General features: G+C 36.7%; 3 protein-coding genes across 3 annotated transcripts; 2 read left to right on the top strand and 1 right to left on the bottom strand.

Moving 5' to 3' along the window:
- The first annotated feature begins 2,124 nt into the window (after positions 1 to 2,124).
- Positions 2,125 to 3,543, top strand: LOC113741451 (uncharacterized protein At3g17950). Its single transcript, XM_027268985.2, has 2 exons — positions 2,125 to 2,754; positions 2,844 to 3,543. The coding sequence occupies exons 1-2, from the start codon at positions 2,671 to 2,673 to the stop codon at positions 3,372 to 3,374; spliced, it is 615 nt and encodes a 204-aa protein (XP_027124786.1). The 5' UTR covers positions 2,125 to 2,670; the 3' UTR covers positions 3,375 to 3,543.
- A 938-nt stretch (positions 3,544 to 4,481) lies between these two features.
- LOC113741452 (uncharacterized) lies at positions 4,482 to 5,406 on the bottom strand. The gene has a single exon (XM_027268986.2). The coding sequence runs from the start codon at positions 5,213 to 5,215 to the stop codon at positions 4,712 to 4,714; it is 504 nt and encodes a 167-aa protein (XP_027124787.1). The 5' UTR covers positions 5,216 to 5,406; the 3' UTR covers positions 4,482 to 4,711.
- Positions 5,407 to 8,453: 3,047 nt separating this feature from the next.
- On the top strand, positions 8,454 to 11,324 carry LOC113741594 (uncharacterized). The gene is made up of 5 exons (XM_027269157.2): positions 8,454 to 8,841; positions 9,454 to 9,614; positions 10,312 to 10,398; positions 10,518 to 10,676; positions 11,066 to 11,324. The coding sequence occupies exons 1-5, from the start codon at positions 8,712 to 8,714 to the stop codon at positions 11,162 to 11,164; spliced, it is 636 nt and encodes a 211-aa protein (XP_027124958.1). The 5' UTR covers positions 8,454 to 8,711; the 3' UTR covers positions 11,165 to 11,324.
- Positions 11,325 to 11,795: the final 471 nt, after the last annotated feature.

Raw genomic sequence — 11,795 nt, 5'->3', positions numbered from 1 at the left:
TTATTTTGAAGTGCAAGTGAAAATGATCTAATCGGATATCTCCTACTTATAATTCCCTCTTCTTCTGAATCACCCAACCCATCTCTCCCCTGATATGACTAAAGTTATCGCGAAGCATGTACCTTTTTCTAAGTTTGTAATTCTTCTTATTAGTTGTGTATCTCATGTGAGTGCTCTTTGTTTCAAGATTTTCAAACAGAAAGTAATGACATTGAAGAATAAATTGCGGGTAATATGCTGGAATTGATTATTGTCAAAGCCAGCCAAATATAGCAAGAAGGAGCTGCGAAACTTCGTGAACCCAACAAGCAAAGATAAGTTCAAGAAATTATTATTGTATGCCCCACGAATTTTTGTGCTGGACATCTAAGCAAACTGCTATAATAGTCCATACTTCATCATGCTCTTTAGAAAGTTTACTAAATTAAAGGCATTTTAGAGCAGAAATTGGTATTTTGAGTAGGGCATGAGAATTTTGTCTTTGTAGTGGTGCAATTGAATTGGTGGATCCTCGCTGAGGCACAATCGTGTCAAACTACTCGAGTTCGTCAATCTCGAACTCGATTTTGTTTTATATTACTCAAGTTTGAGCTCAAACTTGTCATCATCAAACCCAATTGAGCTTAATTCAAATTCAATTGAGTTTAATCGAACTTAATCGAGTTTAAGGAATTTATATTTCATATAATTTTAAATAAGAAAGAAAATAGACATTTTATACTAATAAATAAAATATTTAAAATATGTGTGTGCGCGCGTGTGTGAAGTTCGATTAAACTCGATTAAGGTTAATGACCTTTTGAACTTTGCATACTAAGCTTAAATTCAAGTAGTCAACTAGCTACTCGAGTTTGAACTCAGTCACCGCGAGTTCGAGCTAGAACCTTAACTGAACAAACTCATGAACTAATGGATTAAGTTCGACTCATTCACACCCTTCGTCGATGCTAAAACAACGAAAAAAGGGGACAAAGACTAAATCCCTTGTTAATTTTTTAACTTTTTTTATGGTTTGCACTTGCCGTAATTCTTGAAACTTTTCAACAAACACAACAGATAGTGCAATGACCCAACTAAAGCTCCAAATCTGCAGCCCACCAGCCCAACTATGAGATTTCAAGAATTTTGGGCTTGCCTTAGCCCAACTGCATTGATCCAATTCTTCGCCTTTAGCTTTATCCATCATTGATGATGGATGTGTTCGTGTATCTGGAGACAGGACGCGCTTTTCCGGTCCATCAGCCAGTTCCCTCATGTATCAGCAGTTCTACACCAAAGGCGTGGTTTGGCAAACATCAATCAAGGACTGCTATCCAGCCCAAAAAAAAGGAAAGTTTTTACTCCCGCCCACAAAGATTCATGCCATTGAATTATACTTTATTCATTTAACGTTATCAAATGAACACTCGATACTTCATAAGCAAAACCAGTTTTCATTTTAATTTCCCAATTATCATCAAAAAAACAATTAGAAATTTGAACGAAAGAACATCTAAGCCAAAGCAAAGCCAAAAAATGTGGTGACTAATACGTAAAAGTACTTGAAAGCATGGCTTGAGATAAAGGAACAAAAAGAAAATCAAGAACAGAGAGAATCCCATCCAAAAAAACATACAAATGATGAGCCTTGGACCTCATTCCCACCCTCCCAATGATCAAAGGTAGGGAAAAGGGTGTTGTTGAAAAGCACACTAAATGGACCTTATGGTCCTGTTAAGAGTAAGTATATTTGTTAATTCCTCCACTTGACATGGCTTACCTTCAGCAAGAACACAATCAAATCAATATGGTACAGGTGTAAAGCATGAGGTATAATAGATACCGTAGGAAAAAGTACTTACACATTTCTGGCCAAGGATTAGCCGTGGATACGTTTGCCGACATTTTTTTTTTTCAATTAAAAGCCTCTTCTTATATGACTAACAATTAACTCTACACATCAAAGTATAATTCATTCCTAATGTAATCTATATCTCAATTATCGAGAAGATCTTATGAAACTGGTCCTAATGTCTACATCCGGCTATCGAGAGAAGATCTTATAAACAATTGAAGGCAAAAGGATTTTGGTTTAGGTCACCAGTCACTTTAATGATGACCAAAATTTCTGAACTCATTGGCGTAGCCGATACTGTAAGAACTACCAAACCAAGATTTCTTGCACGTAAACATTCTCAGTCCAAGCCAACTTGGCAAAATCAATGCCAAATTAAGCATGGGGAAGCCCCCATAAAAGAACCCTCCATACCAGCTCAAAAAATGAAAAAATAAAATAAAATATAATATCAAACACTTTCTCATCTTTCCCTTTTCCATCTTTACCTCCTGTTCTCCTTGACTCTTATCATTGCATAGTGTGGAAGACCTCCCCACTTTCAGCACTCATGAAGCATACTACTCTTGCAAAGCTAAACAACACTCAAACTATTATGTTCTGCTTCTGAATTTCCAGTTGGCCTTGGCCCAAAACTTTTTAGACTCTTTCTTCTTTTCTCTTTTTCTTTCTTTTTTTCCAATTTCCTTTATTCCGCTACCTCTTCACAGAAATATCAACTACCAAGAAGAGCCAATCTGTATTCCCACACTCTCCTCAATCCCAACACGCATTTTAACACAAGAAAGAACACACTGCTGACACGCGAGAAAATAGAAGGTTTGTCAGCAATTAAGATGTTGGATCCTGCAAATGAGCTGCTGCCTCCTCCATCATCTCCCACCATTTCTTCCGTTTCTTCTTCCGATCTTGACACCGAGGTACTAATACTAATTACCCCACCACCGCCCCATGTCTTAAAACATAGACATTTGTATGAAGATTTTCATTTGGGCATTTTTACAAACAGTCTACAGGTTCATTTTTCCATGACCGGAGTACGACATTAGGGACGTTGATGGGCGTCACTTTTCCAGCTATTACATTCAGAGCTCCTTCCCGGTCCCACTCTCAGCACCGGCAACTTCAGACGGCGACGACAAACGGCCCCGTTAACGTCTGCCGGAGAAACAAGAAGGCGAAGAAGAACAGGGCGGTTGCAATGGCGGCCGAGGAGGATGAGAGGCGGCGGTGGAGAAGACGAAGGTGGTGGAGGTTTTGCAGGGATGAGTGTGATTGTCAGCCATCTTCGTTAGGGGAGTATTTGGAGGTGGAAAGGAGGTTCGGGGACGGCGCATTTTTTGGTGGTGCTGCGACGGAGCTTGAAGGAGTTGGAGGAATCCATATGCAGCCCACAGACGGGAGGGTTTTGTTTGCTAATGGGAGGGTTCTGCCACCTGCCCAGGTGGATGAAGCGGAGTCGGCCGCCGGAGGCTTATGTAGATTCTCGGTGGTGTCTCTCGGTGGCATCTGCAGTGGTGGTGGCGGAGGTGTTGGATAGAATACCTTTTCTCTAATTGCCTTTTCCTTTGTTCATTTTCTCATTTCTGGTGCTAACTTTTTAATTATTCACTTTATGGTAAATTTTATAGCAATAAGCTGTAGAATATTGGATAAGCACCTCGTGGAATCAATAATTGTATTGTTGTGGATAAAAGCTTGATTCCCTAGTTTTTTTTTGTTTTTTTTTATTTTTAATGTCATCTTATTTTTCTTAAACAAGATGAAAATAAAAACAACCCTCCATTAAGCACACAAAATTAATATGCTTTTCAGTTCTTTGGATACTTGGAAGGTAGAAATTGTCACCATCAAAAGATGCATTTTAGTGTCAAAATTGCTCAATGGACTTAGAATAATGTGGTGGAACATTTGACTGGAAGAAGACTATCTTAGAATTATTTGAACAAATCTCTTGTCATGATATGTTTGCCATGGACAACAATCACTGCATAAAACATGGGGAAAGAGTTGCATGATTAGATACTCCATTATTACTACCATTTACTTGTAATTTAGCCTGCTGCTACCTTGGATGCTTCAAAATTTGTTTAAAGTAGGAGAAACATTTTGGAACTATTACCAGCACATCCATGGCCCAATGCCAAACTAGGTTTTGGCACCATGCATTTGTTGAGTCACTTTCATCAGGCAAATGAGGCACTTTTGGTGAACTTTGAGTTGGCTTTGGTTTAAAGCCAATTGTTTATGTTTGGCATGCAAAAATAGAGGCAACAATTGCTGTAATGAAAGGGAAAGTGGGAAACAGAATCACATGAAGGATATGAATATTTGATGTGGCCAACTCCTCAAAAGATTTTGATTTTGCTCTGCTATCTGATTATTAATGTGAGAATAGAGTCCTTCAACAATATCTTCACATGTAAGAAATCCCACAAATTAGTTATTTCATATTGACTAGAAGACGAATTTATAGATGTGTGTAAACTATACAATTCATCCTATCCTTTCGCAATTACTGGCTAAGAACAATAAGAAGGTCATATCATGTTGTCTCAATTCCTTTCCCTATTGTGCTCGAGAAGAAAATCAATTCGGGCTCAGATAAAAACAAGAAGCTTCTCGGTTGTTTGACAATTCTTAGGGATTGTCTTCTTGTCAGTCAATATTATGCAAAAATCATTGATCTCATAATCATAGTGCTTCATGAAAGAAGTACATTACATTGATCTAAACTCATGGATAACCTAGATTCACACTCTAATTACATCACATCAACTAAGCATTAAGAAGTAAGTATATTAAAAGGTTAAAAATATTCAAGAGGAGGGGAAAAAAAAAAGAGAGAAAAAACAAGAAAATACTCATCATCAATGCCTAGGCATATGGTGGCGTTGGCGCTTCAATGATGGTCTCCAATGCAGGTTTCCATGATCTCTGTCTTGCATACCTTTCCGCTGGCTCTGGACCATTTGTGGCAGAGTCCAAATTCTTACTGGTTTCTGAAGTTAATGGAAACAGGCAGAAATCACCAAGAACTGGAAAAATCTTTGAAAAGCTTAAACTTCCTTGTTTGAATGCTTTGGAAGACTTGTCATTCAGAGAGCCCATTTCTTCACTTGTCAGGACCGAATACAGCATTTCCATGGGGAGAAGATAGTAAATTTGCCTAACTTCAAGCTCTTCATCAGCTGAGAGTCCTGGAATTCGATGACCGATCTTTAGATGGGAAGAATCACAGACAAATTGACCAGGGTTTTCCAGCATAAGTTCAGCTGCCTTCACTGGCCTTGTGTAGATTACCAATCTTCCATCACTAAATAAAACTTTCACTACACCACTGGAGATGATTGAAGGTGCACATAGTGCTACATTTCCCATGACACAATCACACAGAGTCCACACACTGGGAGGGCAAGTCTGTGAAGAAAGCAGAGAACTGATGATCAGAATTTGAGGGTTCAATGGCAAAACGACATAATAATACTTTGTACAAAGAGATGGTAGTTAAAGGAAGTGGAGAAATATATGCTGCAATGTGGGTTCTTTGTGCTCTACTATATAATGTTAAGTTGAATGGATTATTATTAACTATTTGGCTAACGATGCTCACAAGTCCAAAGAAAAAAAATATCAATTTGACAGGAAGCCTAAGAAAACATTTTATTATTACTAGGGGTTAGGGAACGGTGCACCAAATGTTGGTGAAATTTTGGGTTTTTTTTTTTTTTTTTTAATTAAAGCACAAGTGTTTAGGTGTCTAGAATGCATGAAAAGTTTCATGAGTCTAGGTGTGATAATAACATCAAGCTCTCATTTTCTTGAGCCAGGCTGAGATGGAACATGAATGTAGTATAATAATAAATCCAATGCATGGACTCAATCTTCTTGGTAACATATTCAGTTGCACATGGAGAGGCATGGACTGTAGGCATTGGGTACTGCAGGGAAGCTCGCATAAGGACACTACCAACCCAATGATATGACATGGTATCAAGCATTTTCTTGAAATATAATCCATCTGGCTGGTCACCTACTTCCAATCTCCTCAAGCACGTCATATTCTCAGACGATCGAAGGCAGGGTTAAAAAGGTTATGCATGCTGAAACTGTACTAACGTTGGTGCAGTTTCAACGTGAAATCCCAAATCCTTGCTCTAGGTATCCTGTCACTATCTTATAGCAGTCTCTTGCTAGCTTGCAAATTATTCCAGAGTCTATTAAGATAATCAGCTCCGGGATTATTGTACAAGTTGCTTTCCGCATTCAAAGGCTTTCAGATTATTAGTTGAATGGATTGCTTATTTTTTGCTGGTGACAATTCTTCAAAGTTCAAACAAACAGCAGCCGCGTACAATTCCACTCTTGACTGTTAGTATATCCAAGTGCATATAGAAATTGGCCCAAACTTGTCACGCCAAATGTTCATCAGGTCTAGCATTTTTCTGAATTGACTTAAATTTGAGAAAAGAATAAAAGGTAATAGTTTTTTTTGTTTGGACACAATTTTTTTTTAGGGACAAAGAGTAATAGACGTCCTGTTATATTTCGAGTTGTTGTAATTGCATGCTCATTCCTGCTAACTAAAAATGTCAGAATGAACAACTCAAAAGAAAAGATTAGTGTCACTTTTCTTTTTTTTCCGGCAACGATAATAATTGCCAGCAACGATAAGAATTGTACACTCTATTCTATCATAATTTATAGGGGAGGAGAGTCTAAAGAGGCTTGTGTGTAGGGGCTAATAGGAGATTAGTATCACCATTGGATTTTGTTTTGCTGCAGGTGAGATTTTTTTTTGCTGCAGGTGAATTGAAGAGATTAGTATCACTTGTTGGCGTTGTGTACTACTGAAGAAGAAACTATTCTGTACAGTCAAAAGATTCATTTTGTAAGCAGCTCGAGCTATTAATTTGTATTTTCCCCATTAATCAAGTACTACTTGAGATTGTCAACTTAGGAGGAACTTATATGGCATCGATATTTCTGATTTTTAACTAATTGCCTACACTTTGGAGACACAAAAAATGGCCAATCTAATTTATCATGTATGATGTTATAAAGTTGAAGTCTTGCGTTTGAATTGCTATTTTCTGAAATTTCTGTATATATATATTTATTAAGCGAACGTCTGATTGAAAAAATGTGATTACGAAAATGTGATTACGAGAACGTAAAAAAATTTCATTGAAAAACTAACTTCAATCCTTGAACCCCTTTTGCGGTTGAGGTTCCAATAAAGCACAATGATATCTCCGCATCCGCGTATGGGTGGTTGCCAAATCAAAAGGTCATGAAATTAACTACATATTGATACTATTTGATAGCCAGTCGTCTGTTACAATGATTGGAACGAATCCAATGATTAATGCGGTTGCTCCTTATTCTTAATTTTATTCAATTTAACAGTGACTGGAATTGAAGTCTCTTGGTTGGTGGGTAGTTGGGACTTTTGAGGCCTTGGGAGATACTACTTTGAACATGCATACTCCAAAAAATGGACACCATCGATCTGAACAAATTATTGAGACCTTCAGCATTTAATTAGCCAATAGCAATTATAGAAAGCTATGGTCTATGATCGACCAATAAAGTTCACTACCCTGCATCTCTATTTTCTCTAATTGTCCATTATGAATGAAGGTGGTTAGGTTCAACCTTTTCAGGAGGGGAATCATGATTACAAGCTTTTATATTCTGCTTTTTTGGTGCTCTTCTTCTTCTAATTTTATTTGAGTCCACCTTGTTGATTGTTATCAGCTCCATGTTCTTGATTTTATGTGTTGCGTTAAAGAAAGCTTCTTTTAAATGTAGTTTAGATTCTAAAACTTTTTACTACTTGAAGCTCTCATGGTTTGAAACTCTCTATTAGCTGTCATACTGGTGGCATTAGTCCAGTTGTTTGGATATTAATTTTTTTTAAAATAATATTTCGCTTGCATCACAAACACATTTTCCAACTCATTTTTTTTATATTTTCACTCGTCTTTTTATTTCATATACATCACATTACAAAAAAGTGTTACAGTAATTATTTTAAATAATATTCTATCCAAACAAGTCCTGTACAGTAATTATTCCAAGTATTTCTTCAAGCCAACAACTATGTAGATTAGACTTGACACGAAAACTGGGTGGTAGAAATTAACAGAAACTTGGTTTGTTTGGATTGGACTTTATTTCCCCAAATTTATTTGCTTACATCATCATTACAATTTTCAATACACCTTTTTACCTTCCCAATTACCTTTTTATCTCACATACATCACATCACAAAAAGTGCTACAGTAAAAATATCTCTAATAATTCACAATCCAAACAGACTGGACAATATATACATACATATTACTTTTGTTTCATAACATATTTAGCAACCAGCCCTTATAATGTATAAAAAAAAAGTCAATGCCATACCATATCGATAAGTATTGTAACTATTTGCACAATAATAGGTTCAACTATCTATCGTTAATCCCTAAATTGTAAGAAATTTAAACAATTGAAATCAAATTGTAGTCAATTTATGAATTAGAACTATGTCAAGATAGCTTACACCTCATTTTAATGTATTTTCTATCATTATTGCAGATTCATGCTACTGTAATTGTTTCTTTTATCCCCCCCAAAAAAAAAGCCCTCCAGAAAAATAAATGTGAAGGAAGGATGCAAGACAGAGACACCCCGCCAGCCCGAGATCCGTAATGCATAATGTCGGGTTAATTGCAGTACCGGATTTAGCCCGAACCCGACCCAGTTCTAACAAGATTTTTCGGTTACGAGAGGATAAGTTAACGGTCGCCAGTCTAACAGGAAAGGTTTGAAGCCACTCGCACTCGCCCGCCCGGAACAAAAACGAGCAGCAGAAAACCTTAAAGAAATGGCATCCGTACCATGTTCAGACATAAGTTACAGCGTTTTATGCAAAAGTAGAGCGATTTCTTTGGTGGGCTTGTCTTCTTTTCCATTATCAGAGCCAAAGGCGGGAGCTTTACCCTACCTCTCTAGAGGTCAGTAGTTGGCGAATTTCCTTTATTTTTCAATTAAATGTTCTTTTAACGCTAATTATGACGATGATCTGATATGGTTTTGAAATCATTATTTAAATTTCTGGGTTTGTTTTAGTTTATTTGATGATTATTAGTGAATCGATTATGTATGAGTGCAAACAAGAGAAGGCTTTCAGCATGAAAACTCTGCAAATAATGTTCAATGCAGCCTAAAGGGTAAGGGAAAATTAATAGTCTGTGAAATCTAGATACGAAAGTTGTGAAATAATTGTTGCTATTCCAGTAGACTTATGACTTTCCATAAAGTACGTACTAATTTAGGGAACTTAGGCTTGGATAATTTAAAATCTGTTATAAAGAGAGGGAAAAAACAACTGTTATAAAATAATTTATTGAGTACCGAATTCTCGTAAGTGCTGCCAATGTTCAAATGAGCTACAGAATTTCTACTGGTAGCTCAGAAAATAATCTTCACGGAGTTCAGTTGTCATACTGTTCTTAGTTCTTTGTTAGTAAATGGTCAATAAACTGAAACATATCATGCAATCGTATGCTGTTCCTTCTTTTTTTTTCTTCCCTTTTTTCCCTTAGTATATGATCTTGTTTTTTCAGATAGAGTTATCTCACAGGGAATTCTTAGAAAAGGAACTTTGCCTTATATTAGAAGGGGATTGCATGGCTTCGTGACAAAGAAAGTGACTACAATTCCCAGGAGCAACATATCCTCAAACTCCAGTGATGGTAGTGGTGATGACTCCTCTAACCAAGACAAGGCATGTTTAATAAGTCCAATTACCTCTATTCTTCCACTTAGAGGCAATTCTATCTTATCAGTTTCTTGTTTAATCTATTTGTAATGTATAGGTTTTAGATGATTATTCTAAATTTGGTCATGTTTAATGATACCTTTGAACCAATATTAAAACGTTTCCGTGTAATGAGATGTACTTATTCTGCAATACTCGGTAGTCAGTACATGAATGCTGGATGGAAATTAAGTTTATCCTGATACCCTCAAATGACATTTTCTGATTTGACTCTCACAAGATACTATACCATTAGCTGGAAAATGATATGTGGCATAGAGTTTCCTGAAAAGCTTCTCTGATGCAATATCATGCTTTTGGTCATATGCATTTCTGTAGAGCAGGAAGGGAACTTCTTTCTTTCAGAAACCAAGAAAGTTCTCGTCTGTCTTAGCACCAAAAGGTTTTCTTTAGCTTAATTTTCTATGAAAAAATGAATTTGTTGAAAGATATTTTACTTGCAAAGAAACCTTATCATGCTCATGCAGCGCATGCATTAGCTAACAGCCTTTGAGATGCATAACTAAGAAAATTGACAGAACACAAAGCTTTATGGAGTAGCCAATTGTCTCCTTTCTCATCTTGGCTAATTGCGTGGCTGATGTCATACACGACTTGTTTACCCTGAGCCATAGTAAGCATTATTATTTCTTTTGTAATGCAGACCCCTTTTGGATACACAAGAAAGGATGTTCTATTGATTGGTCTTGGAGTAACTCTTTTTGGAATAGGCCTGAAAAGTGGATTGGAGGTACTGTCCGCATTGTGCCTTCTAAACAGTGGTGATTTAGGACAAGCGTGTAATTATTAATTTTATGAAACAAGTCCTTGTTCTTACAAGCGTTAATTCTGGTATTCGCATATTTGCAGTTCTTTGGAGTTGATCCTTTGCAGGCTGGGAATGTTGTCCAGTTAGTCCTGGTTTTGGGTTTGACAGTAGGGTGGATCTCAACATACATTTTCAGAGTTTCGAACAAGGAAATGACCTATGCTCAACAATTACGAGATTATGAAAGCAAAGTTATGGAGGTTTGTCTTTTGACATTAACTTTGGGAAGCTCTCCTTTTCTTTCCTAGCTTGCTTGTATCAGTTTGTTGGTCCTATTTATCAAAGCAATTGCATTTTATGGTAGTAGCCTATTCTTGATATTCACCGTATTTAAAGTGATTCTTGTGGACTGTTATTGCTTGTCCTCAAGTTTCTTCAAGGGTTTTAACCTGTTTAACTAGTCCTTTGCTGGGCGTACATGACGAAGGTTTTGTCGTGACTAACATTCGCTATTTTGTTTTGCATTTTTTGGCTCTCTGATACCTCAAGCTTTTACACACAAAGATTGTGGATTGCTTTTGCTGCAGAGTAGATTGCATCTAAGCTTAGTAATTTTGCATTCTCGTTCTTTTTCTATCTCGTCTTACAGAAAAGACTGGAGAGTTTAACTGAAGCAGAGTTACAAGCACTGCTGGAACAGGTCGAAGAAGAGAAAAGCCAACCGACTCAAGGCAAGCAAAGTACCTGAATGTTTTTATTATATCTGTTCAGGATTCAAGTACATATACACCTGTATAAGAAGTGTTCTTGTACAATTGAGATACATAATCAAATGTAGTGACCAATAAGGGAAGACAGATATGGATCATTTTCTTGTTTGAGATATAATTATGCAAGTTGATCGTAAATTGTAACGCTGTCTTGGTGGCAAAATGAAGTTGATCTGGAAAGACGCCTTGAAACTACTACAATTGTTTGTAGGACTTGAAAAAGGCATGCCAAGTTGGCTTCTTAATTTCGTTCGACTTGGCCAGTTGGCCCAGGCCAAGTGACAAAAGATTCCTCAAAAAGATAAGAAGTCCTGGAAGTAATTTTTAGCCCCTTCAATGGAATCTGCTGCTATTTACAATTCTTAGATTCCATTAAAGGAAAAATCCCATATTATTAGTTGGGAAAATGATCGGTTTCATCCCTCACATTTCACAAAATTATTCTTTTCGTCCCTCACTTTTAAAACGAAGCAATTTCATCATTGACATTTAAAAACTGAAGTTATTACATCCCTGAACCCAATTTTCAATATGAATCAAACCATCTATCAATTTAATTACAAATTTTGTGGGTATAATTGGTAGATCACTTGACTAACTTAATTTGAT

This window comes from Coffea arabica, chromosome 4e (genome assembly GCF_036785885.1).
Source record: "Coffea arabica cultivar ET-39 chromosome 4e, Coffea Arabica ET-39 HiFi, whole genome shotgun sequence".
Classification (NCBI taxonomy): Eukaryota; Viridiplantae; Streptophyta; class Magnoliopsida; order Gentianales; family Rubiaceae; genus Coffea; species Coffea arabica.
The sequence above is the reverse complement of the archived record's forward strand: the minus strand, read 5'-3'. Positions and strand labels throughout refer to the sequence as shown.

Excerpts from the sequence above, each read along its gene's own strand:
- LOC113741452 (XM_027268986.2), bottom strand. The coding sequence starts at position 5,215 with ATGGGAAATGTAGCACTATGTGCACCTTCAATCATCTCCAGTGGTGTA.
- LOC113741451 (XM_027268985.2), top strand. The coding sequence starts at position 2,671 with ATGTTGGATCCTGCAAATGAGCTGCTGCCTCCTCCATCATCTCCCACC. Across the intron at positions 2,755-2,843 it reads CTTCCGATCTTGACACCGAG|TCTACAGGTTCATTTTTCCA; the intron begins GTACTAATACTA and ends TTTTACAAACAG.
- LOC113741594 (XM_027269157.2), top strand. The coding sequence starts at position 8,712 with ATGGCATCCGTACCATGTTCAGACATAAGTTACAGCGTTTTATGCAAA. Across the intron at positions 8,842-9,453 it reads TTTACCCTACCTCTCTAGAG|ATAGAGTTATCTCACAGGGA; the intron begins GTCAGTAGTTGG and ends TTGTTTTTTCAG. Across the intron at positions 10,677-11,065 it reads ATGAAAGCAAAGTTATGGAG|AAAAGACTGGAGAGTTTAAC; the intron begins GTTTGTCTTTTG and ends CTCGTCTTACAG.